The sequence below is a fragment of the Syngnathus leptorhynchus genome, chromosome 8 (genome assembly GCF_054491065.1).
Source record: "Syngnathus leptorhynchus isolate UIUO chromosome 8, UIUO_Slep, whole genome shotgun sequence".
Lineage (NCBI taxonomy): Eukaryota > Metazoa > Chordata > Actinopteri > Syngnathiformes > Syngnathidae > Syngnathus > Syngnathus leptorhynchus.
This window is the reverse complement of record NC_141202.1, coordinates 11,301,288-11,326,842: the sequence shown is the minus strand read 5'-3', so window position 1 is coordinate 11,326,842 and position 25,555 is coordinate 11,301,288. Positions and strand designations below refer to the sequence as shown.

General features: G+C 46.2%; 2 protein-coding genes across 11 annotated transcripts; both read left to right on the top strand.

Annotated features, from left to right (window-relative positions):
- The first annotated feature begins 3,321 nt into the window (after positions 1 to 3,321).
- chd4b (chromodomain helicase DNA binding protein 4b) lies at positions 3,322 to 17,081 on the top strand. 9 transcript variants are annotated; one of them, XR_015067012.1, is made up of 42 exons: positions 3,323 to 3,553; positions 3,720 to 3,915; positions 4,423 to 4,547; positions 4,688 to 4,936; positions 5,011 to 5,126; positions 5,309 to 5,408; positions 5,479 to 5,686; positions 5,896 to 6,011; positions 6,098 to 6,221; positions 6,312 to 6,484; positions 6,645 to 6,890; positions 6,961 to 7,164; positions 7,243 to 7,454; positions 7,577 to 7,708; positions 7,799 to 7,898; positions 8,029 to 8,220; positions 8,543 to 8,743; positions 8,841 to 8,978; positions 9,232 to 9,353; positions 9,445 to 9,618; positions 9,691 to 9,832; positions 9,922 to 10,171; positions 10,263 to 10,387; positions 10,519 to 10,611; positions 10,676 to 10,817; positions 10,891 to 11,060; positions 11,132 to 11,321; positions 11,561 to 11,590; positions 11,918 to 12,004; positions 13,016 to 13,107; positions 13,174 to 13,307; positions 13,386 to 13,530; positions 13,605 to 13,761; positions 13,872 to 13,954; positions 14,031 to 14,256; positions 14,338 to 14,376; positions 14,471 to 14,635; positions 14,708 to 14,816; positions 15,011 to 15,143; positions 15,223 to 15,418; positions 15,524 to 15,789; positions 16,760 to 17,081. XR_015067012.1 is itself a non-coding variant. In XM_085919486.1 (41 exons), exons 2-41 carry the CDS (start codon positions 3,852 to 3,854, stop codon positions 15,724 to 15,726), a joined length of 5,904 nt encoding a protein of 1,967 aa, XP_085775612.1. In that variant the 5' UTR covers positions 3,322 to 3,553; positions 3,720 to 3,851; the 3' UTR covers positions 15,727 to 15,893. The 9 variants fall into 9 exon arrangements, 8 of the variants coding, with proteins under 8 accessions (XP_085775612.1, XP_085775616.1, XP_085775613.1 ...); XM_085919486.1 differs by lacking the exon at positions 16,760 to 17,081 and having other exon boundaries at positions 3,322 to 3,553; positions 6,315 to 6,484; positions 15,524 to 15,893; XM_085919487.1 differs by lacking the exon at positions 16,760 to 17,081 and having other exon boundaries at positions 11,132 to 11,309; positions 15,524 to 15,893.
- A 148-nt stretch (positions 17,082 to 17,229) lies between these two features.
- On the top strand, positions 17,230 to 25,328 carry ptpn6 (protein tyrosine phosphatase non-receptor type 6). 2 transcript variants are annotated; one of them, XM_085919493.1, is made up of 16 exons: positions 17,230 to 18,795; positions 18,900 to 18,976; positions 19,291 to 19,410; positions 20,151 to 20,345; positions 21,599 to 21,782; positions 21,848 to 21,964; positions 22,044 to 22,172; positions 22,308 to 22,404; positions 22,631 to 22,710; positions 22,791 to 22,937; positions 23,164 to 23,295; positions 23,372 to 23,526; positions 24,203 to 24,270; positions 24,353 to 24,504; positions 24,785 to 24,849; positions 25,182 to 25,328. In XM_085919493.1, exons 2-16 carry the CDS (start codon positions 18,969 to 18,971, stop codon positions 25,279 to 25,281), a joined length of 1,749 nt encoding a protein of 582 aa, XP_085775619.1. In that variant the 5' UTR covers positions 17,230 to 18,795; positions 18,900 to 18,968; the 3' UTR covers positions 25,282 to 25,328. The 2 variants fall into 2 exon arrangements, with proteins under 2 accessions (XP_085775619.1, XP_085775618.1); XM_085919492.1 differs by having other exon boundaries at positions 23,369 to 23,526.
- The last annotated feature ends 227 nt before the right edge of the window (positions 25,329 to 25,555 follow it).

Below are 25,555 nucleotides of genomic sequence, written 5' to 3'. Positions count from 1 at the left end.
TGAATTGGTGTGAAAATTTCCTTTTGAAAACTTCATTTGGATTGCTGATTAAAAAATGTTATAAAAATTAATTGACCAATGTAATCATCACTGTTTCATTTTCAAACATGAAAATTTGTTTGATTTGGGGGATTTTTCTGCAGCAAAATGTTTGTTTCTGTTTAAGGTTTTAATTGAGAATTGATTTTATTTTTTATTTTTTTTTAGATTAAAAAAAAAAAAAAAAAAAACTAAAATTCAGCTGAAATTTCTTATAAAATATTTTTATTGTATATTCAAAATAAAATATTTTAATTTAAGATTAAAACAATTAGGTTACTTTAATAATTTCTGCAGACATTTTCCACTGAAAATATTTTTCAAAATATTTCTCATTCAATTAAAGATACTTTTTATCATCATTTTACTCAAAAAGACTGATTATAGTCAACCTTGGCGGAAATTTCCGCTGCAAGTTTCCTGCTTTTGGTGGAGTGTTGCTGCAGTGCTTGCAAACAATGACACAGCACTTGTACAGTAGTCACACGTGAGAAGCGCAGCTTCGTCTTAGCGAGTGTTTAATTTTCCCAAACTTTGTTACTTTTTTTAACGAGTTTCCCTACTTGTTCCCCACCTAACCACCTCACCGTGCCCCCACCCCGCACATGCCCTCCGTCCCTCCCTCTCTCCCGCTCCCCCACATTGTCTTGGAAGAAGGGGTGACATTTGGACAAGGGGAGGAAAACACAGTGCCGACAAATATTGGAACTGAGGCAAATAAATCACGCCGGCCGGCTCAGAGGGAAAAGAGGGCAGAGGGATACAGGCGGCCACCGACGGGGTCCGCGGCTCCATTTACATTGGCCAAGGGGAAGGGGCCGTAAAGCAACACTTGACAACGCCGGAGCAAATGCCGCAATTTATCGATTGACTCTCAAAATCGTTTGCCGTTGGCAGCCGTTGAGGAATAAGCAAACGGAGAGCCCGCTGCAAAATGAATGGAAAGGACAAATGACGATAAATCCCGACAATCTAATGGCACAAATTGTAGAATTTGGATTGCGAAGCTTCTGAAACTGGACCGGCAAACAAGGCCTCGCTGACCCTAAATGTTTACTTTCTTCTGCCAGAGGCCGTTCAAATCCCAGGATTTTATGGATTTATCAAGTAGTGACTTTTTTTTTTTTTTTCTCCCCTCTGACGCGCCAACAAAGCGAAAACGGCTCTTGTCCCGTTCGTATTTATGACTCAGCGGTGGGGGCTCATTTGCTTGAATCAGTCGTTGCGCCGCTGCCATCAAACATTCGCAGACGTCGCCACGCTGGCCGTCGCCATGCTGGCCGTCGCCACGCTGGTCCTGTCACCCTGAACCCTGTGACACCCGCTTCCTACTAAATTCGCCCGCTTTTTCCTATCAAGGTATCCCTCCCCATCCTCGTGTCATATTCCTTCTTTGTGTGGCCCCCCCCACCCCCTCCTCCCGGTGACGTCATCTTCCGCGGTCGCCCACGGCAACGCCATGGTGATGAGCGGCCCGCTGTCACGTCCGGCGCCTCTGCTATGCCGGTCCCCCTTCCTTCAGCCTCTTCTCGTAAATAACACCCTATCTTTTTTTTCCCCCCCCTCTTTTTGAAATCTTTATCTCTCCCCCATTTTGTGGACATTTTATCATGCACTGCTGATAGACTGTAGCTGGGCTGCAGGGCCTGATGAGAAAATGGAGGATGCTATGAAAGCTCAGGGAAGCATTTATTCATTCTCTTGAAAGAAAGTGGTCCAGGACAGTCCGCCATCCTGAATCCAAACAAGGCGTCCAATCAAATGAGTCAATTTTTCGCCTTTGTGAACAAGGTCACAATCTTCAGCGGCGGGAGTCCATCCTCGTTCAAAATGGCGCTCGGGAGAGAGGCGGGTTTGTGAACTTCATTCAGTATTCAGTCAGTTGTCAATACGGTGGTTGAAAGTTTTGGAACACTTCTATGCTCAACATCATGTCTCAAGAGGAGGACAACAAAAATGGCAGCAGACCCACCCAAGTACGAGCCAGCCTGACCGCTGAGTGTTCTCTCGGTGACTGTTAAGATGATAATTATTTCAAAATACGAATACTAATAGAGCCCCCCCGCCCCCCTCTGCATGTCACCTTCACCTGCTACCTACGCATCCGAGGAATACTGCGTCACGCAAGAGCGCGTTCCCGCCGACAATGAGCCACGCGCGCGGCGGTGTATGAATATTATGGGATGGCGGTCGTGTTGTTAGGCAGGGAAAAGTGCAGTGGTGGTGGGGGGGGGGGGGGAGCAGGGGGTGCTTGAGAGGTGGAAGTAAGACGGCTAAGATGCCAGGAGGAGGTGGACGGAAAGTCGCACGCGGCCTTTGTTGCTATGCGAAGTGTGCTCACTGACTGACGGCTAGGCCGTTATAGCGGAAAGCTGTAGAAATACAAATTACAGGTCAGGTCGAGGAATGTCATCGTGTACAAATCTTTTTTTTAAATTTAAATTTCAATATTGATGTCTGATTTCACAATTTTTTTTGGTTTACAAACAGTCTTGCCCTCACAACGCTCAACCACTGTTATTTCATTTTTTTCCGGAAGCGTGGAACTGCCAATGTGAAGTGAACTATAGTTGGTAAGGTCGCTCAAACCTATTGGCAAAATAGAAGCAAGATGCCAAAAGCAGCATTGTCCCCCATGACCGTTGCATCATGGGAAAAATGCTAAGCCTTTTAGCATTTAACCGATATTCTACCACCTCGTTGGTACGACCTTGCGGTACATTTATACGATGAAACTCAGTCAAAAACGTTGACCCCAAATTGGCAGAGATTTAGGCCTTCCCGATATCTGTGGTTCTCGAACCCTGGCCTCACCTTCAACACCATCTCTGCACACCATCTGACCTCATTGACTTGAACCAGATCATAGTGGTGGACATTGTTTTTGCACAAAGCACAAACTGTTTGCCCAGGTAGATGCTCATTCAGTGACTATTATGGGCTGTCACTGGTGGTGGTTGGGCCTACCTCCAGAGACTATGGTCTCCCTCCCATTTCCAAAGTGTAGTATATTATGGGATGTAGCTCGTTTGGAGTATATTATGGTCTGGAGAGGCACGCATGGGCGGGAGGGGGGGGGGAGTCGCCATGACAACGCGGTGGCTCCGAGGGCCTGGGCATGTATGTCTTGGAGTGGGTAACGTGCGCGTGAATTCGTGCGAGTGAGTGAGAGCGCGCGCGCGCGTCGGAGAGGGGGAGGGAGGGGGCAGGCTGGGCCCTGCAAGTATTATGGTCTGTCGGTTGCGTGGTAACCATGCAGAGTCCTGCGCGCGTGTGGGAGGGGAGGGGGGATTATTATGGGATGTCTGGCCCCCTTTGTGTGCTCGCGAGGATGTTAGCTAAGCTCTGAGGCTGGGGGAGAGGACAGGGCATCGTGTTTTCGTTTGTTCTCCTAATGAATGAACACTAAATTGACTAAAACGTGCCGAGTTGCGGGAAGAGGCACGGAAGAGAGAGAGATCACTTCGACCTGGGACCGCACAAGCACACCGCAGCAAGTTTCCAAGGTGTCAAGGTAGGCCTTTTTTTGGCTTCAACTTTCCATTGTCGTGTTCCAACTTGAGAGTGTCATTTGAGTAGTGTGTCTAAACCTAATTAGCCAACTTGTTTCATATTGTAAACACAGTGCCATTTAAAAAAAAAAAAAAACGTAGCCGCCCCCTCCCTTCCCCCTTGGACAGTACACCCAGCTCGGTCCACTCTTCGGCAGTCCCACGTCATTTTCCCTCCTCCCTCGTCGACCGACCGAGGAGTGAGAGCTTTAGGAGGGATTAATTCGAGCGAGGAGGTGGTGGGGGGGGCACACTGGAGACATGTCAGGCAGCGACGATGACAGGGACGACTTCGGGGCCGCCGAGGAGCACTCGTTACTCCACGGTAAGATGAGTCTTCTTTTTGTTTTTGACCGGGGGGGAGTGCGTGTATGTTTGGAGGGGGAGGGGGGTCGCCTTCAAAGCGAGGCTAACGTATTAGCCCGAGCTAGCTCCGCGTCGCCTCGGTCACGATAGGTTAGTTAAGCTAACTTCACGTGCAGGTGTCCCCCCTCCTTTTCCTTATTTACAATTTTGACGCGCGCTTTCGCCGAGAGGACCACCGCCGACTGTCAAAGTTGTGTAAAAAAAGAAATGGACACAAGTTGTTCAACCATGGTGTTTTGTGCCACACGGTAGGCGTGCACGCGGATTTGTGTGTGCACGCTACTGTGCACGCGCCCCAACCCCCCCTCCTTCCTCTTCCTCCACTCTCCAGCCTGCAGGGGCGTGCATGTCTGCGCCTGCGCCACTACATCCCCCCCCCACCACATACACACGCACACACACACTTTCAATAGAGGTTAAACGTGGGAATGAATAAAGTGACAAGCATTTTGAGTGTCACCTGCAGACGACAACGAGGCCGAAGACATCATGTCTGACGTAGAAGAGGCTCCCAAGTCCAAGAAGAAGAAGAAGGCCAAGAAGAGCAGCAGGGAGAGCAGAAGCAACAAGAGACAGAGAGCCGTCAGAGAGGTGAGTTGGATCTCACGTTTTTATTATACATAGTGTACACACATACCTGTCACCATGTGTCACGGGCGTAGTTAAAGCAACAATTAATTAATGACAGAAAAAAAAAATGTCTCTCTTCAATGTTCTTTCCGTATAAACAGGAGTTGCCGCTGAGCTCTCCTGAGCACCTCATTGAAGGGGAGGCAACAGAGCGGGACCTGGATGAGGGAGGCCTGCGCTCGGACAGTGATGGAAGCGATTACGCTCCGGGAAGGAAAAAGAAGAAACGCTCCAGCTCGACCAAAGACAAGAAGAAGTCCGGCGGGTCTGCGGAGAAAGGGGGCTCGTCCAAGAGCAAACGCAAAGATCCAGAGCCGGATGACGATGAAGATGACGATGATGATTGCCAGGTAAACCGGGAATTGTCACACGGCGGGTTCCGCAGCGTTAATTCGCGTCTTCCCCACTCCTTTCCCAACCTTAGCCGAAAAGCTCCTCGCAGATGCTGGAGGCCTGGGGCATGAAAGACATTGACCACACCTTTACTCAGGAAGACTACAACTCACTCACCAACTACAAGGCCTTCAGTCAGTTTGTCAGGTGTGAAAACTGGACCTAATTTTATTCAACGTTGAACCTTCCCTCTTGAGGAGCAGCAAAATATTCGAAATACTTTTATAGAATCACGCCATGCAGTTTTGTAACTCTTATTATTATTACAAATATCGGAACGCATGAATGAAAACGCATTGTGCCAACTTAACATTTGCTGTTCTCCACAGGCCGTTGATTGCAGCCAAGAACCCCAAAATTGCTGTGTCCAAGATGATGACACTAATGATGGCCAAGTGGAGAGAGTTTAGCACAAACAATCCCCATAAGGTGTCACATTGAATCCATTCAATGACGCACGACTTTAGCACTCCTTCCTGACTGGACGTCTCCCTTGCAGGGCTCCGCCTCCGCCAATGCAGCCTTGGCAGCTGCCAATGTGGCAGCCGCTGTGGAAAACATGGTGGTTGCTGGGACAGACGGAGGGCCCGATGGTGGTGCCGCACCCCCTGCCGCCGTCACCGCTCAGACGTCGCCCGTTGCTCCCGTGGCAGCCCCGCCGCCGCCGCCACCGCCTCTCCGCAAGGCAAAAACCAAAGAAGGCAAAGGTAACTGCACAAAGGGCCATATGAGAAAACATCCTGGGCTGGGTTTGAAATCATTCACGTATTCCCTTATCATTTCTTTACCTGCAGGTGTTTTTATATTGTGAACTATTATATATATTATATATTACGATTATAATGGATAGGGAGTAATTCTGAACATAGATAGTTCATTACTCGCTTGAATGAACTTTTCTTTATTTCCGGCTCAGGACCTAATGCTCGCAAAAAATCCAAGTCAAAAGTTCCACCAAAGCCCAAACCCAAGAAAGTGGCTCCGCTCAAGATCAAACTTGGTGGCCTGAACAGCAAGAGAAAGCGCTCCTCGGTATGATTTTTTTGACACTTTTTTTTGTCTTCTTGTCTTATGCCCACGTCATCAGTGTTTGAGTGCGTCGCTCTTCTCCCTTTCAGAGCGATGAGGATGAGCCTGATGTGGACAGCGACTTTGACGAAACCAACTTCTCCGTGTCAGAGGGCTCCAGCCGAAGCAGCCGCAGCAAGAAGAAGTCCAAGAGCTCAAAGAAAAAGAAGAAAGGTGCGGCGTGAAACTACCACCTGTCTTTTGTTCTATTGTCGGCTGAAAACGTCAGCTCACGTGTGTGCCCCCCCCCCCCCCCCCAACCAGTAGAGACAGAGGATGGCGACGGCTACGAGACGGACCACCAGGACTACTGTGAGGTGTGCCAGCAGGGAGGAGAGATCATTCTGTGCGACACCTGCCCCAGGGCTTATCACATGGTCTGCTTGGACCCTGACATGGAAAAGGCCCCCGAGGGCAAGTGGAGCTGCCCACACTGCGTGAGTACTGTCGGGGCGGCAAACTCGGGCCAATTTCCGAAGTGACACACAAACAAAGAAATCTTTGACGCCAATGGAGTAGCAACCACAGTGAAATGAAACTTACCTCAGATGTCTTACTCGTGGACCCCCATCTCTACCTTTTGATTTGACACACCAGGAGAAGGAGGGCATCCAGTGGGAGGCTAGGGAGGAGCTCTCCGACGCCGAAGTGGAAGACGAGGACGACAGGCAGGACGACGGCGCCGAGGAAGAGGACGACCACCACATTGAGTACTGCAGGGTGTGCAAGGACGGAGGGGAGCTCCTTTGCTGCGACACTTGCCCCTCGTCCTACCACATCCACTGTCTCAACCCACCTCTCCCCGAGATCCCCAACGGCGAGTGGATCTGCCCCCGCTGCAAGGTACCCAATCAAGTCTCCTCCGATTAGAGACAGCCAAAGCAACACCGACTCTCTCTCCTCTTGTTGACAGTGTCCACCGATGAAGGGTAAAGTCCAGAAGGTCTTAACATGGCGTTGGGGAGAGCCGCCTGCCCCCACGCCCGTTCCCCGGCCTTCTGACCTGCCCGCTGAGGCTCCCGATCCCCCACCGTTGGTCGGCCGCAGGGAGAGGGAGTTCTTTGTGAAATGGTGCAACATGTCCTATTGGCACTGCTCCTGGGTGCTCGAGCTTCAGGTGCTCGCCTCTCCTGACGCCGCTGGACATTCATGTTGTTACGATGCACCTTCTAACCTCCGTACCTGTGCTCACCAGTTGGAGCTGAACTGCCAGGTGATGTTCCGCAACTACCAGAGGAAGACCGACATGGACGAGCCGCCGCCTGTCGACTTTGGCGGCGAGGGCGACGACGACAAGAGCACCAAGAGGAAGAACAAGGATCCGCTCTTTGTCCACATGGAGGCGGAGTTCTACCGCTACGGAGTCAAGATGGAGTGGCTGATGATACACCGCATCCTCAACCACAGGTGAACAAACGCTCGGGTGGGACGTTAGCGTGAAATATTAGTGAATGCAAATGTCCTCGTCGTGACACTGGATTATTGATTTTGCTCGAAGCGGACAGATGATCTCACATTTTCCATTTCAGTGTGGACAGGAAGGGCAACGTGCACTACCTGATCAAATGGCGAGATCTGGCCTACGACCAGTCCACGTGGGAGAGCGAAGACATGGACATCCCAGAGTTTGACCTTTACAAGCAGACCTACTGGAATCACAGGTAGACGCAGGCTTGCGTACCTCACCGGACTCCTTTCTGAATTGAAATAGAGCCAAGTGATACCCAACATGCTTTTTTCAAACAAACCAGAGAGTTGATGATTGGTGATGAGGGCAGACCTGGCAAGAAGCTGAAGAAGCCTGTCAAAATGAAGAAGACTGAGCGTCCACCTGCTAATCCTGTGGTAGACGTAAGTTCTCCACCCAAACATTTGCTTTTCTTGGCTCATTACTGCTCGTTAGTCATTCAATGTTGTCAAGTGAGGAATCAGTAAAGTGAATGCTGGTGGTAATCATCATCCTTTCTGCTTCCTCGTGCAGCCTACCATCAAGTTTGACCGTCAGCCTGACTACCTGGACAGCACTGGGGGCACTCTTCACCCCTACCAGCTAGAGGGCCTGAACTGGCTCAGGTTTTCTTGGGCGCAAGCCACCGACACCATCCTGGCCGATGAGATGGGCTTAGGAAAGACTGTCCAAACCGCCGTCTTCCTCTACTCGCTTTACAAGGAGGTGAGACAGCCGAGAGATGCATATTTCCTTTTAGTACAGTGTTACTTCCTGACTTAGACGTTAACTGTAACAATGTTACAAGCTTGGTTGCTGACTGTATTAAACTTGTAGGTCAATGTACCATATTAAAGGTTTGATTTTGTCCAGTTGGCTCTCCTCTGTCCGTCAGTGTCAGTTGGGGCGGTCGTACGTTGGACATAGAGCAACATTGCCCATTAAAGGGGAGCAGCTCAAAGTCAGGAGCTTTGTCCTAAAGGCAGGGCAAGACAATTGTTTGCAGGTCGAATATGAAATGTTGACACTGCCCTCACTCCCTCATCAGGGTCACTCCAAAGGTCCCTTCCTGGTTAGCGCACCTCTGTCTACCATCATCAACTGGGAGAGAGAGTTTGAGATGTGGGCCCCGGACATGTATGTGGTCACCTATGTGGGTGACAAGGACAGCAGGGCTGTCATCCGAGAGAACGAGTTCTCCTTCGAAGGGAATGCCATCCGAGGTGGAAAGAAGGCTTCAAAGATGAAAGTGAGAAAGACATAAAATGTCATATTGAAACTGCAGTGTGGCTCCCATGCCTAAAAGTTCTGCTTTTTCTCTCTTCACGTGAATTTCTGCTCTGCAGAAAGACTCCACAGTTAAGTTTCACGTCCTGCTCACGTCCTATGAGCTGATCACCATTGACCAGGCTGTGCTGGGCTCCATCGAATGGGCCTGTCTGGTTGTGGACGAGGCTCACAGGCTGAAAAACAACCAGTCCAAGGTGACAACACGCGTTCATTTATTGCTTCTATACAGGCATGGCCCGATAATACATTCTGATGGTATGATAACCATGTGTAAAAATATTGATCAGGTAAATAAAAACTGTATTTTTCCTACGGGACACAAATTATTTTGGGGGGGAAAAAAACCTACAGTATTTGTACTGAAGAAAAATGCGTAAATGTTGAGGAGCGCTTGTTCCAATTTTAAATGTATTTTCCGTTGCTGAATCATTTCTTCCCCTCTGTCAGTTCTTCAGAGTGTTGAACAACTACCCGCTGCAACACAAGCTTCTGCTGACCGGCACGCCTCTTCAAAACAACCTGGAAGAGCTCTTCCATTTGCTTAACTTCCTGACTCCAGAGAGATTCAAGTCAGCCTCAACACATCCTCGCCCCGAGCGTGCCGCATGAGTAGCTTGCCCTCGTTTGGCTCAACGTTGTTTTTCCCCTCTTCCTCCGCAGCAACTTGGAAGGCTTCTTGGAGGAATTTGCCGACATCGCCAAAGAGGACCAGATCAAGAAGCTCCACGACATGCTAGGCCCGCACATGCTCAGGAGGCTGAAGGCGGACGTCTTCAAGCACATGCCATCCAAGACCGAGCTCATCGTCAGAGTGGAGCTCAGCCCCATGCAGAAGTCAGTCTAAAGTTCGGAAGTCACGAGGTCAATCCTTTTGAAAATTAAATTGTTGTTCTTGTTTCCATCTAGGAAATACTACAAGTTTATATTAACTCGGAACTTTGAGGCCTTGAATACCCGCGGAGGAGGAAACCAAGTCTCTCTGCTCAATGTGGTGATGGATCTGAAAAAGTGCTGCAATCACCCCTACCTGTTTCCCGCTGCCGCTACCGTACGACCCGTGTCTCGTTGTTGCGATGCCGCGCGGACGGCTGGAACGCAAACACGTCATCAAATCCATTTCGTCGTTTCTCGTGGCAGGAGGCTCCGAAACTTCCCAACGGCATGTACGAGGGCTTGGCTCTGACCAAGGCATCCGGCAAGCTGATGCTCTTGCACAAGATGATGAAGAAGCTGAAGGAAGGAGGTCACAGGGTGCTGGTTTTCTCCCAAATGACCAAAATGCTGGACCTGCTGGAGGACTTTCTGGAAAACGAGGGCTACAAATACGAGAGAATTGACGGCGGGGTCACGGGCAACATGCGGCAGGAGGCCATCGACCGCTTTAATGGTTGATCGTTTATCCCTCACATTATTGCCTATATACTGAAATGAGGCGGTTTGCATGTTTTGAACATCCGTCATGGTTTTTATCCCAACAGCTCCCGGCGCTCCACAGTTTGCCTTCCTCCTTTCAACTCGAGCAGGAGGTTTGGGCATCAATCTTGCCTCCGCAGACACCGTTATCATCTATGACTCCGACTGGAACCCTCACAATGACATCCAGGTATGACGGCCCCCAGCCTCGAGTCAAGCAATTAAATTCTAGGGCGCCTTTTGCACCAAAGTTGCCTCTGTAGGTTAGGGGAAAAAAAATTCTGCGGTTTGAACTGTTGTATTCACGTGCGTGTGCGGCAGGCGTTCAGTCGAGCTCATCGTATCGGCCAGAACAGGAAGGTGATGATCTATCGCTTTGTGACCAAAGCATCCGTGGAAGAAAGGATCACACAGGTAAAAAAAACAAAAACGTCTTTGCGTACAGTTCAACCTTACTCATTTGTCCCTCGTTTATTAGGTCGCAAAGAAAAAAATGATGCTCACCCACTTGGTTGTGCGACCCGGCCTCGGCTCCAAGACCGGTTCCATGTCCAAGCAGGAGCTCGACGACATTCTCAAATTTGGAACCGAGGAGTTGTTCAAGGATGAGGCTGGAGAGGGTCGGTGACATTTTCCGGTTGTCATCGGACGACTTTATTTCATATTTAATGTTGTCATTCGTCTTGCGTTCAGGGGACAACAAGGAGGACGACAGCAGTGTGATCCACTATGACGACCAAGCCATTGATCGTCTACTGGACCGGAACCGGGACGCCACGGACGACACCGAAATCCAGAGCATGAACGAATACCTCAGCTCCTTCAAAGTTGCACAATACGTAGTCAAAGACGAGGACGACGAGGTACGCGTCGGAAAAGACCCGATGACGGCGGGGATGGTCGGACCCAAATGTCAATCTTTGTATGCCGTCAGGAGGAGGAAGTGGAGCGGGAGGTGATCAAGCAGGAGGAAAGTGTCGATCCCGACTACTGGGAGAAGCTGCTACGTCATCACTACGAGCAGCAGCAAGAAGATCTGGCCCGCAATCTGGGCAAAGGCAAAAGAACTCGAAAGCCGGTTAACTACAATGACGGTTCTCAGGAGGACCGAGGTATAAGACAGGGTACAGAAACATATATAATGCAACCTCTTCTTTCTGTCCTGTGCTGTGCCTGTAGTTCATGTTTGTGTCCGTGTTGCACCGTGAGTGGGTGTTTGGGAAGCTCTTGGAGCATTTATTCAATCTTCTTGATGTCCACTTTGAGGCCCATGTACGATCAAGACAAGTCAGCACACTCGTAGTGTGCTGATGCGTCGTCGTTGTCCTACAATTGTGCTGAATTGTTGTTTTGTTTTTTTTAGTGAGGACAAACGGCTTCAGATGGAGATCAAGTATGTGGAATAAACGCTCAAACGGCTTTCATTCTGTATTGCATGAAATGTGTGTTGTACTTATTTGGAGTTTTAGAGACTGGGTGTAGTTGAAAATTCATCTTTTCCAAAATGATGCATAATTTAAAGTCTGCTCTTTGATCATATTGAGAAAGAGTGACGATATTAGAACTTGCTAAAACAATAAATGCATGCTATTTTTTTTTTTGACAACAGCCTTAAAATCTTTAAAGAAAGCAAAGAACTAAAGCGTTTTTGTCATGACTATCAATTCGATTGTGATCAAGAGTCAAGGAAGTTTTTTCCTTTCGCCTTCCCCGCACCCAGATTGGCAAGAGGATCAATCCGACAACCAGTCTGATTACTCTGTGGCGTCGGAGGAGGGCGACGAGGACTTTGATGAGCGTTCTGAAGGTATACACGAACGCGTCGATGCTCTCATGGGCTTACGTGTGTCGCCTTTGGTGGCGCATCATCATCTGTCTGTGCTCTGTGGGATTTCCCAAAGCACAGTGGAACCTCAAACCGTTACATACAAACTCAAAACAAGATTTCCAATTGAAGAAAACTACTGTAGTCACTTTCAGACTCAAACTGTCACCTTCTGGCTGGATCTCTTGTGGAGTTCCAACTTTCGAGGTGTATTTTTCAAGAATTGTACAACCTTTGAGGTTTCACTGTAGCGACTTGAAGATTGGAAAAAAATATATACACTCCAACACACTAAAACAAATTGTCTGCATATATCTTCAAGCTGCAGTTCTTGCTTTCCCTTACTAACAAGCTTCACAACCGCCCCCACCTTGCAGATATAAGTACCGATTCTGACGTAAGCTACACTGGCCTCGAGTTAAGCCCAGAAAAGAGCAGTTGTCCATGCATCATCTGCTCTGGGCGTGTAAAGGCAAGACGAAATGAAAAAAAGCAAGAGCTATCCGCCAAAGGAGAAGGCGGCAGCGACCAAGACACAGAAAACGCTCGACGCCTACTTAGGCGTGGTTTGCCTTTAAAAGACAAATTGTTGAGTTTGTTCACATGTTCACTTAAATTGTTAAAGCTTGGTCTATTTTTTCGAATTCACATTTTGCTTATCTACTGTCACCATTCTTGCCCTTAATCAAGGATCTTGCTGTTACTAAATTTAGATTAAATGGTGCTGCTTTCAGTTGTAAGTGTCCTGAAAGCATGTGTTCCAAATGGTGGGTGTTGAGGTCAAAGGTGAGGCCAAAGAGAAAGAGAGAGGAGGGCACCTTCAGAACAAGGGTGCTGTGATTGTGTGTAAGTCAGTGGAACCCGCAGGACAATTACATCCTACACAAACACTCATTAAGTTCTAGAACACGCATTCATTTCATTGTTGGAGTAAAATACTCTTTTTTTTTTTTTGCCGCGTGATAGTCTGACTGATCTTTTGTCCCGCCGCAGCCAACGCCCGCAGACCGAGCCGCAAAGGGTTACGAAACGACCGGGACAAGCCTCTGCCCCCGCTCCTGGCCCGAGTGGGAGGAAACATCGAGGTGATTTTGACTTTGCCTTCAGTTGTTTTCCACCGACCTCTGACTGAGATTCACTTCTGATGTCAGGTTCTGGGCTTCAACGCGCGGCAGAGGAAGGCTTTCCTGAATGTGGTGATGCGCTATGGGATGCCTCCCCAGGATGCTTTCAACAACCAGTGGCTTGTCAGGGACCTTCGAGGGAAATCTGAGAAGGAATTCAAGTGAGGCTCATTTAGTTATTTTCAAGTGCGGTCCATATGTTGTGCTCCTTTCATTCCGCCATTTTTTTCCCCCACAAGGGCGTACGTGTCTCTGTTCATGAGGCACCTGTGTGAGCCGGGAGCCGACGGGGCGGAGACCTTTGCAGATGGCGTCCCGCGAGAGGGACTGTCCAGGCAACACGTGCTCACCCGCATCGGTGTCATGTCCCTCATCAGAAAAAAGGTTGGACTTTCATCTCCATTCGATCTGATGCCCGATGGAGCGCGCGTCCTGACACAACGCATCGCTCCCCGCAGGTGCAGGAGTTTGAGCATGTGAACGGTCAGTGGTCCATGCCTTGGATGGCGGAGCTGGAGGAAAACAAGAGGGCGGCGGCTTTGGCTGCGGGTGAAGACCCCAAGACCCCTTCGAGCGGGACGCCCGCCGATACGCAACCCAACACTCCTGTGCCAGGTATGGGCATGTAAAGCTCAGCTTGTATACCTTCATGAAGCTTTCAAAACTGCATTTGGGCATTTAAAAAAAAAAAAAGTATTCCAACAAAAGTGACTTTGTATCAACAGAGGATCTCTCAAGATCAGACGACAAAGAGGACTTTAAGAAGGATGCTGAAGACACCAAAGCCAGGAAGATGGACGACCCAGAGGTGATTTGTCAGTCACACCGATTACGTTAATGGCATTGACCTCATTTCAAACTCGCCATCATTCCCTTTGCCTCAGATTATTGAAATCCCAGATGAGTCCGACAAGTCGCCGGCCTCCGAAAGCAAAGATGAGGATCCTGTAGCCAAGGAGGACAAAGAGAAGGAGACGCGAGGTGGCGATGAAGGGAACGAGCCCGATGACCTTAGCAAGGACCGAGAGGAAAAGGCCGATAAGGCCCTTCCTGCTGATGTCAAAGGTGAAGAGATGGATGGAAAAACAGATGCGGAGGAGCGATCAAAAGGTGAGACTGTTTTTTTTTTCTTTCTTTTAAACATTTATTTTCATTTCATTAATGTGCTTTAAACTTTTTTTTTTCTTTCAGCTGAAGAGGCTAAAGATGAAAAGATGGATCCAGAGAAAGGTGGGCACACGTTTATGCAGTCTCTAAATGTTCGAGGCTCTCCTTTTTGTGAAGACAATGTTTGACATGCTCTACATCTCATAATTTCTTGCAGATCAACAAGAGAGCAAAGATGGTGTGAAATCTGAGGACGCTAGCAGACTTCAAAATGGAGACAACACCAGGGAAGGAGCGCTGTCCATGTTGAACGTCAGCGAGGAAAAGAGGAAAGCCAGCAAGCAGAGGTTCATGTTCAACATAGCGGACGGAGGCTTCACAGGTGGTGGCACGCACGCATGCACGTGTTTCCTTGCCCCTTCCAACTCCGTCTCATAACCTTTCTGCCCCACAGAGCTTCACTCCCTTTGGCAAAATGAGGAGAGGGCAGCCACCGTCACTAAGAAAACCTTTGAGATTTGGCACCGTCGCCATGACTACTGGCTCCTTGCTGGCATCATACAGTATCCTTCACATTTGGATCAAATGTTGTATGATGACATTTGGAAAATCATCAGCAAAATTGAACTATTGCAAAGTGAATATTATTTCGTATTGAACCCGCTGAAGGTTTTTTGTTTTTCCCCAATCGAATGGCACCTCATGTCAACGATTCCCAAACCAAGTTGTTTTTGGCTTCAACGTGACGTTCCCCCAGACACGGCTACGCTCGGTGGCAGGACGTGCAGAATGACGTCAGGTTCGCCATCCTCAATGAGCCCTTCAAGGGCGAAATGAGCAGAGGCAATTTCCTGGAAATCAAGAACAAGTTCCTGGCACGCAGGTTCAAGGTGAAGAGACTTCCTCGTCATTGCGTGAGTGCTGAAACTCAATTAGTGTGCTCACTGGCTAAATGTGGTCCTCTGGCAGTTACTGGAGCAGGCATTGGTAATCGAGGAGCAGCTACGCCGGGCGGCTTACCTCAACATGACGGAAGACCCGGCACACCCTTCCATGGCGCTTAACACGCGCTTCAGTGAGGTGGAGTGTCTGGCCGAGTCCCACCAGCACCTCAGCAAGGAGTCCATGTCAGGAAACAAGCCAGCCAATGCAGTTCTGCATAAAGGTAAGACAAAGTGACGCCATTTAAAAGAGATATATATATCATCTTTAGTCACCGTGGCAACCGAGTTATTACTTCAGATTTTATTTATTTATTTTTACCTTCCAGTTCTCAAACAGTTGGAGGAGCTGCTGAGCGACATGAAGGCGGATGTCACGCGCCTCCCGGCGACCATCGCCAGGATACCGCCCGTGGCCGTGCGACTGCAAATGTCCGAGCGCAACATCCTCAGCAGGCTGGCCAGCCGCGGGCCCGATGTGAGCGCCCCGAACCAGTCACAGAGCGTGCAGCAGATGCAGGTTTCACGCTGAGCCTACGTAGTGGATCTCCGTTCCCAAACTTTCCTCTTTAACCGCCTTGTACAGCACAGGCAGGTCAGTCCTCCTCAGAACAAACACATGCACACACATGCACGCACACACACACACACACACACACACACACACACACACACACACACACACGCACACACACACACTTATTGCCTCTGAACCCAAAGGATCAACACCAGAGACCATAAGTAATAAAATACGGATCTCCTCAAACATGGCCGAACTGTGTTGAGTCATGTGCATTTCTGAAATCCTGGATCTTTGTTGCGGTGTTTGGACTATTGAAGGCCGAGTCTTGAACTGATTTTTCTGGCTCCTTTTCCCTTGTCGGAAATTCTGCCATTTAAATGCTGTTTGTTTTTCTTGAGAAGTTGTGATGTCACCTGAACGTGTTTGTCTGTCAATGGTATGTACAGGTTCATCTTGCATCAAATATTGTGGAGAAATTAGTTTCATTCACTAGTTCCAATCAAAAAGGGAATTTTGTATCATCAGCTTCACATCAGTGAATTTGAATATTACAAAACAAAAAGATTCTCAATTTAGAAATCAAGTACAAATAGTATTGTCCAATATTTCCAAAGTAGCTATAATGCAAACTTGTCCGTTTGAAGTGAACTAGCGATTGAAAGCAACTTTTCGACAATGTAATTGTATGTACTACAGTGCTGTGCAAAGGTTTTAGGTCACCATCAGTAATAAATGCAAGTCGTCGCCCGGGTACTCTCCTTTTTAGTAATGACATTGACATACGGCAAGTGGTTAAGCGCATCGGTCTCAGCGTTTTTAGATTCTTGGCTTGAATCTCAGCATTCCTAAAATACACTGAAGACTCCAAATTGTCAGTCAGTGTACATGCGGGTGAATGGTTGTTTTTAACGAAGGCAACCATTCTATAGAAAATAGATGGATAGAGCAGCGAATGGCGGCCTAAAACTTTTGCATTGTATGTTTAGAATTATACTGTATGTATATGTCAGTGAGACAGGCCCAATTTGGTGCTCCACTGCAGGATGTGCCGTCGTCTCAGTGAGTAAGCCTGTTAGAGTCAAAGGTATTGTTGTCACCTCCATCCCAAAATACCCGCCCGTCATATCACTTGAACTGGCCTGCTGATCGGCTCACGTAGTACCCAAGACATTCCTGAAATCCCCGCAAGCTCCTGTATTTTGCTCCAAATAAGGTACACCCGGGGAGAAGGGGGGCGGGTTTTGGGACGTGTCGTCAGTCTTGAATTTAAATTAATTCTGTACATGTATCGTTATTAAGATTACCGCGTTGTTGTTTTTATCACGTTTGTTTTTCCAATGGGCCGCAATAAAAGGTCAACTGCTGATCGTGATCTCTGATTTTTAATTTCTACTTTTAATGACTATACACAAAAAATGAGCAATTGAGGCAAAAGTAATGGTCACATCTCCTTTGGGTTAAACCACACTAGTGTCTTCAGACCTTTGGATGCAATTGTTGGGTGAGTGCGGGTTAGCATTAGCATTCCACAAGAAAATGAATTATTTTTGTTTTGAACTTTCTCAAAAAAATACTTTTGTCTCTAGAGTGTGCACTTTTAAGTTTTTCAGAGAAAGATTGGCCAAAGACTGAGTCAGGAAGCAGCATATTATCTCCCGGCAATTTAAGAGAATTAGAGCAAATTGCAGGGCGGGAACATCATCTCATCACCAGTGGTCATTTTAGGCGGCCAAATAGAAGGAAGGAGGTGAAACACTACTAAAAAGGAGCAATCGTGCTAAATTGTGAGTACCGAGTTAAATGTGAGCTGAATTCATCATTTCCTGCAGAAAAGTCGACAAAGCTCGTTTTAGGTCCTGTGTGAAGAGGAACAATGACGTGGGTGAGTTGACTAATGTATGTTGGTCTCTTTTGAAGTTCCGATAATACAGACCGTGTTTGTCCTCAGAGTAAGCTCAGTATATTTCTCTCTCTCCCCACTGCATGTGAACAAGTCACCAGGAGAGTTGTAGCTAAGGAATTTCTCAACATCATGATTAAGATGCACTTATAAATTGTTGGCAACAATCACAACCGCAATTCCTGGGATGTGTTGCTATAACTTGGATTGGAGAACCATTTTGGAATATGGTAACAAAAAGAGGAATGTTGGGAGCCATTTAAATCCACTAGATATTTTTTTTAAATGACTTTTTAAACATGTATAAAAAAAACTTTGATTAGTGTTGGCACCCTAGTTTGACACACTGTTATCAATTCTCCCTTGTTTTAGTTCATGTAGTTGTATTTTCGATTTTGTTCCTTGATTATCCTTAAACGTGCTTTTTGATGCAAGTTAATCATTTAAAAAAACAAACAAACTGGTGTGGAGATTTTTTTTATGGGAAACTTTAATGTTGTATCCGGTGAATGCAACACACTAACAGCTCCTCCGTTTTGATGCAAGTGTTACTTTATGGTGGAAAAAACTCGAGTCAGGTTTTGTGTTGAAACGGTTTTGCATTCAGACACTCAATACACACAGAGAGATCAGTGAGCTGAGAATAAGGAAGTGTACTGTGCCGCTGACCTTTGTGTTGTCACAAACACTCACACCTGCAACAGAGACGAGTAGCAGCGGACAGGTGATTCGAAAAAAAAATCGATTTTCAATTTTGTGGCTGTAATAAACTTCTTCCCTCCCTCCCCCGTAACAATAGACTTGACCTGTTTACAGAAAACAACTCAGTGAAGACTCACTGAAGAACCAAAATGTATTTTCAATCTGTATTTCATGTGACTCATTCAGAATAACAAAAATAAGGAGGAATTCCGGCTTTGTCAGCTCTTCTGGTTCCCGTTGGGGCTTTCACTATTTTGTGAAAGGAGCGACAAAAAGGAAGGAAGGGTAAGAGACGACATAGACAGACGCACGCTCAGAGCAACAGAGAGGAGGGGAGTGTGACACTCAAGCCGGGCTCACTTGACGTCAGGGACAGCGGACAAGAGGACATACGGTTTTTGCTTTTTTTTTTTTTTCTACGTTCATTCCCGCCAGATTGCACGCAAGTTGAGCCAGAAGGGGAAAAATAAGATCAGGTGATTTGCTTTTAATGCTTGGGCGCTAAGTACAAAATGTCACAAAAAGTCATGGTCGCTTGATGTTTTGCATGCTGAAATGTAAAAGTGATGCTTTGGCGCAGGTGCCAGGGCCCTCTCCGGCGGCCTTCACTGGAGTTGTCTTCTAATCGAGACGCTGCGAGGGCTTCGACATGGTTCGGTGAGTGGACGCCGCCGACAGAGTGCTCCAACTTGCAACAACTTCTCTTTTTTCATTCCTTCTCGTTCTTCCTCTCGGCCGCTCTGATTGTCCATCATATGATTTGTGCTGTGTTATGACTTTTGAACGCAGGACCCATTTTTATGTGGCTTCTTATGTTTATAGCTTAGAGATCATCAAGCAGTTTTTTTTTGGTCCAGATTTTTTTTAAATCAGCCATTTTATTAATGAAAATAAAAAACTCAGGTTCGCAACATTCCAAATTGTTCTGCCGTATTTCCTCGAATTAACGTCGGTGTGGTGTTTGCGTCCAGGTGGTTCCACCGAGACATCACAGGCCTGGAGGCCGAAGAGCTGCTGAAGACTCAGGGTATCTCTGGCAGCTTTCTGGCCCGACCCAGCAAGAATGTGGGCGACTTCTCTCTGTCTGTCCGGTAATAATCCCAAATAAAAAGTAGCCATACATATTTAAAAAAACAACAACTGTGTGTTCAACTAACATATTTGATCACTAGTCTCAATAACAATCCCAGGCGGCATTGTGAAAATGCTTTCATGCAGACTCTTTCAATTGAGCGCAACATATTTGTTTCATTTTATGCATGATTAAAGCACATTTTATAGTTTGACAAATAACATTTCATATTTCAGTCCACATTTGAAAAATCATGGATAGCACAAATGATTATTTCAGCACTTTTTAAAGCGTCAACATACTGTTACAGAAACTGAAGTATTTACATGTGGTCGATTACATTTTAAGCAGTCCATTTTTATGTTTTAAATTTTGTCAGCCACTCTTAATACAAAAAAATTGAAGAATATTATTTTGATGATGTGTGGGGATTCCCAGATAAAAAAAAAAATCTGTAGATAAGACTTTTTATTGGACATTGCAAATGTATATTCTGACTATCATGAATTTCATGATCCAAAAAGTGACAAAAGATTTTCACAATAGAAAGTTCATTTCTACTTTTCCTCGCTAATGTTTTTTTTTTTTTTTTTTTTTAGCAACACGACATACAAATCAAGATTTGCCCGTAACCAAACCCTTTTTAAACTGTGCTTTGCTAAATAGCACCTCTACCAATAACAGTAGATAAATAATGAATAAAATCCTATCTTAACTTGTGTAGCAGATTTAAATGAAAATGAATTGTTTGCCACTCAGAGTGGGCGAGCGAGTCACCCACATCCGCATCCAGAACACGGGCGACTACTACGACCTCTACGGCGGGGAGAAGTTCGCCACGCTGTCCGAGCTGGTGGAATACTACACGGCCGACAACGGCATCCTGCAGGACAAGGACGGCACCATCATCGAGCTCAAATACCCGCTCAACTCCTCCGACCCCACCACCGAAAGGTCAGCGCCAAAGTCCTTCAAGATTTCAGATTTTGAATTTCCCGGCATAACCCTAACCGAACTGAACTTGATTTTGTTTAATCAGAGGCACTTTGCGCAAACCTTCATTAACATATGATCGTTTCATTTCGAACACAATCTTAGAGGATGTGTGCAATGATGTTATCGAACTTTTTTTGTACTTTGCCTCTCAAAATGTTTTTTTTAAAGGTGACGTTAATGGTGGGAAAAAGTTATGACGTTACGTTATCTTTCATTGCTGAATCACTCGTAGCGGTTTCGTTGGTTTATGCTGTCCATCCAGAAACATACACTAGTACTTTCAGTTGTGTGTGTGTGTGTGTGTGTGTGTGTGTGTGTGTGTGTGTGTGTGTGTGTGTATATAGTCAACACTTCACTCAGCCTGGCAGCACAAGTCCCCCCCACGCCCCGCCCCCCACTCGCCCTGTCCTTCTCTGTCAGTTGTCTAACTTCCCTTTTACCGCTGCGGTTGGAAACTTGCCGTTTTGACATTCTCGAAAGCGATGGCCAGACCTTCCTCGCTCGTCTTCCTCTGTTGCACACCCCGTCGTGTCCTCATCGGCTTCCTCCTCACGCTGCCCTTTGCCTCCTCGGGAAATTCAGCTCGAGAGATGGCCTGCTCTTTATTAGTGACATGTTTCTTTGGTTTTTTTTTTTGGGGGGGGGAGTGAAGCTTTATAAAGTGAGTACAGTATTTCTATAACAGTTTTCAAACTTTGCGTGGTGACAGTGAACTGAACTCTACTAAAGTATTTTTAGCTTAATGTTACACTCACGAATAACAATGGCATCGCCGTGACACAAAAAGTAGACATGAACTATTGTTGGGGGGGGGCTAAGTGTTTGAAGGGGGGGGAGGGTGCGACCAGTTTGGTTGAAAACTAAAAATACTTTGTCCTCTTTAGCCACAAAATCTGTCATCAGAAATTTTCCGACCACAAAGCAGGAAGTTCAGAAGAAGAAATCGAGAACTGGGTCTAAAATTAAGCCCAACCCAGTGTGGTGTACGTTCACTTACACACACTTGCAGCACACACACATTTTATTTGTATTATTTATTATTATTGATAATCATTTATTTTATTTTGGTTTTTCTTGTCCTCTCTCCTCTAATCTTATTCAACTGTAACTTAATCTAACGTATGACATTTATTCTCACCCAATCTGACTTTTCCTCACCTTGTTTAATGTTTCTCCACCACATTACCTCACTGAGCTTCCCCGGTGTGTAGGTGGTATCACGGCCACCTGTCTGGTCCAAGCGCAGAGAAGATGCTGATCGCTCGTGACGAGTCGGGGACTTTCCTGGTCAGAGAGTCGCTTTCCAAGCCGGGAGATTTTGTTCTGTCTGCCCTGACAGACGAGCGCAGCAAAACGGGAGCGAGGAGAGTTTCTCACATCAAGATCATGTTTCAGGTTTGTGTATGCCAGGTTCCCTGCATATTGTTGTGTATATTTTATTTTATTTTTTCTCTTTGTAGAATGAGCGATACACAGTGGGAGGTTCGGATATGTTCGACTCACTCAGTGACTTGGTGGACTTCTACAAACGAAAAGGTATCGAGGAGATTTCAGGGAACTGGGTGCACCTCAAACAGGTACGCTGGAAAACTGCAGTGCAATAAAAACGGGAGCAATTTTTCCGAATCCAGTCTTAACTGTGTGCGTATCCGGCAGCCGTATTACTCCACCAGAGTGAACGCGGCCGACATCGACAGCCGAGTGAAAGAATTGGACCAGACGGCTCTCATGCAGCAGGAGGCTGAGGGTGGGAAAATCAAGGCGGGCTTCTGGGAGGAGTTTGATGTAAGTCAAGTCAGTCATCTTGAGCGCCATCAGCACTGAATCACGTCAATAATGGCGGCGAGCTGCCATCTTGTGGCGCCGGAATCCGTGCTTTGAGTGGACCATCCCCTACTGATCCTTTCAACTGCCACCCAGGTTCTTCAAAAGTTGGAGGCTAAGGTGAAAAAAAGTCGAGAGGAAGGCCAGAGACCAGAGAACAAGTCCAAAAACCGATACAAGAATATTCTTCCTTGTAAGTCTTGCCCCCCCCCCCTCCCCTCAATGCTTTTCTACTTGGTTCTTATATTAAAAGGTCTTTTTGTTGTTGTTTTATTTTGGGAGGCTTGAGCAGATTAATTGTATTTCCATTTATTCCAATAAGGAAAACTAATTTAAGACACCACTGGTTATATGTATTTTATTTTTTTAAAACCTTGCAGCAATGACTTGAAGTAAATGTTTTGAATTTTTCCTTGCAGTCAATGACACCAGAGTCATCCTGCACGACGTCGACCCCAACGAGCCCGGTTCAGACTACATCAACGCCAACTACATGCGAGTACGTCCGACCCCCCCGTCGCCCAACTCGCAAGATACAAGCCGAAAGTTAACTTTGTCTCGACTCGGGCCGCTTTGTAGAACACTTTGTGGGAGTCGGAGAATCCGAAAGTTTACATCGCCACTCAAGGTTGCCTGGCAACGACTGTCAATGACTTCTGGCAGATGGTGTGGCAGGAGAACACCAGTGTCATCGTCATGACGACCAGGGAGGTGGAGAAAGGGCGGGTCAGTGTCTGAATTGTCAAAATTGCACATTCACAACAATCCCAATTAGCATTTCAAAAACTATATCTTATTTCTCCATTTTGAATGTTAAAATGCAAGTTTTAAAAGATGACTTTTTTTGTTTTACTCAATTTGAATAAATGCACTAATGTAACAAAATTGCATTCAATTCTAAAAAAAAATTCTAGTTCATCCTGAACATCTGTATGTTTAATTCCACTCACAGAATAAATGTGTGCCATACTGGCCCGAGAGGGACAGCGCTAAGGAGGTGGGCCCCTACGTGGTGACCTCCAAGTCGGAAAGGGAAGCCATCGATTACAAAGTCCGAGTCTTGGAGCTGGCGCAAATGAACAAGGTGGACGCCGCGCGATTTTGACCTCGCTGCACTCGAGGTAAACTTGCTGACGTTTTTTCCCCCCTCACGTCAGCAGCCCAAGCACACCCGCATCGTTTGGCATTACCAGTACCTGAGTTGGCCCGATCACGGCGTCCCTCAGGAACCCGGTGCCGTCCTCAGCTTCCTCACACAAGTCAACGACAAACAGGCTGAATATCCCAATGCCGGCCCCATGATCATCCACTGCAGGTACAGCCGAGGCCGGGAGTCGCAGATGCACTTGTCGGAATCACAATGGGATTCGCTGCTCTTTTTAGCACCAGAGAAAAGCCGAAAGTTGACTTTGCTAGCATGGATAATCAATTTAAGAGCTTAAAAGTTGAAAGAGTATCATTGGCATAAGAATGGAAATTGACCTCTATCCACACTGTAACCTAAATTATTACTATTCTGACAGAATAAGAGTGAATCGAAGATGGAGTCCTTAGAAACTCAAGAGAAATATTGAGCCATTTAGATGCGAGCTCAAATAAAATAAATAAATAAATAAATAAATAAATAAATAAATAAATAAATAAATAGATAAATAAATAGATAAATGTACATGGTGAATGTGCTATGATGCTTTTTGACGTAAAAATAAAATAGCATTTATGGCAAACATTCCAAAACGAAGCTCTCGTTTAAAATCCTAGTTACAGGATTAGCTGAGTAAAAGGCTTTGAGTCAACTGATAGTTTATCCTTGAGGAATGTTGTTGCTTGTGACGTGGGGAGTATAAAAGCCTGTTTTGTTCTATTCGGTTCACGGTGTTGCGCAACAGAATCCCTCTGTGACCTTTACTTATGCTTATTGTCGTTAATAAGCTTCAATCAAATTTTTACGCTGTCACTTTGGTCGTACCACCAATTCTATGTTTCTGCAGCGCTGGGATTGGTCGGACAGGCACCATTGTGGTGATTGACATGATCATCGAGACAATTGTCACAATAGGTAATCAAAAAATTCATTAAAAAAATGACATTGACTTTGTTAGCGCTCGTCCATCCTCTGAAGCTCTCTCAACCGCCTCCAGGTATCAACTGTGACATCGACATCTCCAAGTACATCCAGATGGTGCGCGAGCAGCGTTCCGGCATGGTCCAGACCGAGGCCCAGTACAAGTTCATCTACCTGGCCGTCTCTGAGTACATCCAGACCACCAAGGCTAAAGATGGGGCCTCCTTGGTAAGAATGAAAAACTATGATATATTTATTTCATTTGATATTTTTTATTAATATGTGATCATTTTTTTCAAGGATTTTTTTTTTCCCCCCTGTATTTCGTAATAACTTACAGACGTAATACATTGATGTCTGGCAATGATCCAAAAGGCCTTTGAACCTTTCTCTGGCTGATTTGAACTCCAGAGACTTTTATCAGCAGTGCTTTTTGAAAGATGAACTTTGGCTTCAAAAGAAAAGCGTGACATAGATTGAACCCTCCTGTGTTGACCTCCTCCCGCAGGAAGCTGAGATGGAGTATGAAAATCTGCAGCTCAAACACCCGCCGGGGAGCAGGAACATCTCAAAGTAAGTCAAAATGCGATCCCTGTTTGAACTGTCACGACCGTAGACGCATTTCGCACTGAGGCGACAACCACAACTCGGCTTCTGGCCGCTTTGGCATTTTTTGAGGGAGGAGCATTGTTCACATCATACGTATATGTTAATGTAGCCACTCACGGCCTCATTACTTAAGTGTAAAAGTCCATTCATATTATTTTGAGTGCTATCATATTTGTTGCATTGAATTTTATTGTAGGTTGAAAAGGTAATTGTAGTAAATGATTGATTATTAGTGTGAAACACTCGCACTCGAACCTCCTCCCTTTTTCTTCAATTTCACACTTTTTTCTTTGCAGAAGCAAAGACTCGGACCTGTACGGGAACCTGAGCAAACCCAAGAAAGACAAGAAGAAGCCAAAGTCAGAGAAGAAAAGTGGCTCGTTAAAGAAAAAATAAGTTTTTTTTTTAAGTGTATTTTGAAGTCATCTTGTGTTATTTATGTGAGCCTACTTTCACAGCACAAACTTTAAACATAATTTCAATGTATACTTAATGACATGTGATCTTTTCAACTTCAGCCTGCTCCTCAAATCTTCACCAGTACAATAAAAATGAACATTTCAAGTTATAAGGAACTATCAAGAATGGTGAGACTATGTTGACAAAAGTCAGACAAAAATTTCACTGACAATTCAAATAACTGTTTAAACAACTTGGTCTGGTTAAAAAA